Source organism: Emiliania huxleyi (genome assembly GCF_000372725.1).
Source record: "Emiliania huxleyi CCMP1516 unplaced genomic scaffold EMIHUscaffold_3114, whole genome shotgun sequence".
Classification (NCBI taxonomy): Eukaryota; Haptophyta; order Isochrysidales; family Noelaerhabdaceae; genus Emiliania; species Emiliania huxleyi.
The window spans coordinates 1-2,093 of record NW_005199670.1 but is presented as its reverse complement, the minus strand read 5'-3'; the positions used below and the strand labels follow the sequence as shown (position 1 = coordinate 2,093).

At 61.6% G+C, this 2,093-nt stretch overlaps 1 protein-coding gene across 1 annotated transcript; it reads left to right on the top strand.

The window, feature by feature from the left end:
- Nucleotides 1-39: 39 nt before the first annotated feature.
- On the top strand, nt 40-1,020 carry EMIHUDRAFT_255148 (hypothetical protein; the record flags this gene model as incomplete). Its single annotated transcript, XM_005774408.1, has 5 exons — nt 40-124; nt 216-352; nt 484-543; nt 685-931; nt 1,007-1,020. The coding sequence occupies 5 exons, from the start codon at nt 40-42 to the stop codon at nt 1,018-1,020; spliced, it is 543 nt and encodes a 180-aa protein (XP_005774465.1).
- Between the last annotated feature and the right edge of the window lie 1,073 nt (nt 1,021-2,093).

The window sequence follows — 2,093 nt, the reverse complement described above, 5'->3', positions numbered from 1 at the left end:
CGCGAGGCGTCGTTGGCTCCTTTGCAGGACGGCTGGCGGATGCCGCGCGAGCTACCGTGGCTGCAGCACAAGGAGAGCAAGCGGATCGTGCCCGTCGTCGGCTCGGCCGCCCAGTTCCTTCAACGTGCAGCAGCCGATGCCGACATGGCGGGCTTCATCTTGAACGGCAAGGCTAGCCAACCCTTCACTCGACTGATCGCACGGCCCGGCGCCAGCGGCATGCGATGGACCGGCGCCGGCTGACCGACTGCACTTCGCGCCGCCGGCGGCTCTCCTGCTCGAGCACGGCGCCAACGTCAACTCGGTGCAGCACTCGACTCTGGGGCCTCTCGTGCCTCTCGTGCCCTTCCAGGTGCGTGCCCGCCGCCCGCCGCCCGCCCACGTGCGCGCACGCGCGCGCTCGTCCTGTGTCGCCTCGCCCCTCCTCGCTCCCCTCTGCCCCACGCCACGCTCCCCCCCCCTACTGTCCGGCAGGTGCCGCAGCCGGCGGGCGTTGCCGGCGTGCTCGGCGGCGCGCCCGCGCCCTTTGCCCCGCCGCCCCAGGTATCCCCCTCCCCGCCGCACCGCCCCCTTCCTCTCCTCGGGCGCACGCGCGCACGCACGACACAAGCCGCGCGCCTAGCCCGCGTGCTCGTCCGACCCACCTCCCCTTCCACCGCAGGTCGGCGCCCTCTGCAAGCCCAGGCGCGCCGTAGAGAGTGCCGACGCGATGTCGATGATTTTGGCCTGCGAGACGGGGGCGAGGAGCGGTGTGAGGGCGCCATGTGCCCGGGCGACGGGCTAAGGGGCCGCTACACGGGCCGCAGAGCTCACCAGCGCCGGCACGGTGGCGCTGGCATCGATTTTGCTTCTTGCGTCCGCCTTGGGCTGTGCCTGACCGAGGGCTTACTCTCAACGTCGACGTTACGGCTAGCCTTTGGCGAAGGCAGAGGTCGCCGCCCGGCTGACTCGTCTCGGTCGCATCACCGTCACCGAGATCAATCGGGTCGCCGCGTCGTTCGGCCAGAATTAGGGTTATAGTTATAGGTTAAGGTTAAGGTTAAGGTTAAGGTTAAGGTTAAGGTTAAGGTTAAGGTTAAGGTTTAGGGTTAGGGTTAGGGTTAGGGTTAGGGTTAGGGTTAGGGTTAGGGTTAGGGTTAGGGTTAGGGTTAGGGTTAGGGTTAGGGTTAGGGTTAGGGTTAGGGTTAGGGTTAGGGGTTAGGGTTAGGGTTAGGGTTAGGGTTAGGGTTAGGGTTAGGGTTAGGGTTAGGGTTAGGGTTAGGGTTAGGGTTAGGGTTAGGGTTAGGGTTAGGGTTAGGGTTAGGGTTAGGGTTAGGGTTAGGGTTAGGGTTAGGGTTAGGGTTAGGGTTAGGGTTAGGGTTAGGGTTAGGGTTAGGGTTAGGGTTAGGGTTAGGGTTAGGGTTAGGGTTAGGGTTAGGGTTAGGGTTAGGGTTAGGGTTAGGGTTAGGGTTAGGGTTAGGGTTAGGGTTAGGGTTAGGGTTAGGGTTAGGGTTAGGGTTAGGGTTAGGGTTCGGGCTATGGGCTATGGGCTGTGGGCTATGGGCTATGGGCTGTGGGCTATGGCCTGTGTGCTGTGTGCTGTGTGCTGTGTGCTGTGTGCTGTGTGCTGTCGGCTGTGTGCTGTTGGCTATTGGCTGTTGGCTGCGGGCTCGTGGCTCGAGGAGCTCGGAGGTGGGAGGTGCTGTTGGCTGTTGGCTGTTGGCAGTGGGCTGTTGGCTGTGGGTGTATAAGGCACACATGCAACAAGGCCTTAAAACCAGAGCAAAAAGTCAACGCCGCCATCTGCACTCCGGCTGGCTCTCAGCAGCGACTGTCTGGCCGCACGATAAGAGCTCTGAAGACCGTAAAAAGCGTTTTCTATCACCAAAAGACGTGGCCACATTGTCAAACACTATGATGCCCTTGTTCATCTAGCAGGAGGGCGATTGCCAAGGGTAGCTCGGCCCAAATTGTCGCGATAGCCGAACCGGCCAAAAACGGCGCCATCAGCAGCGACTGGCAGACCGCACAAAAACACGTTTATCAACCAAAACAAGGCTGGTTACCGCGAAAGCAAGACTGGAGGCGCGCAGGTGTGTCTGGCTAGCCAGGCT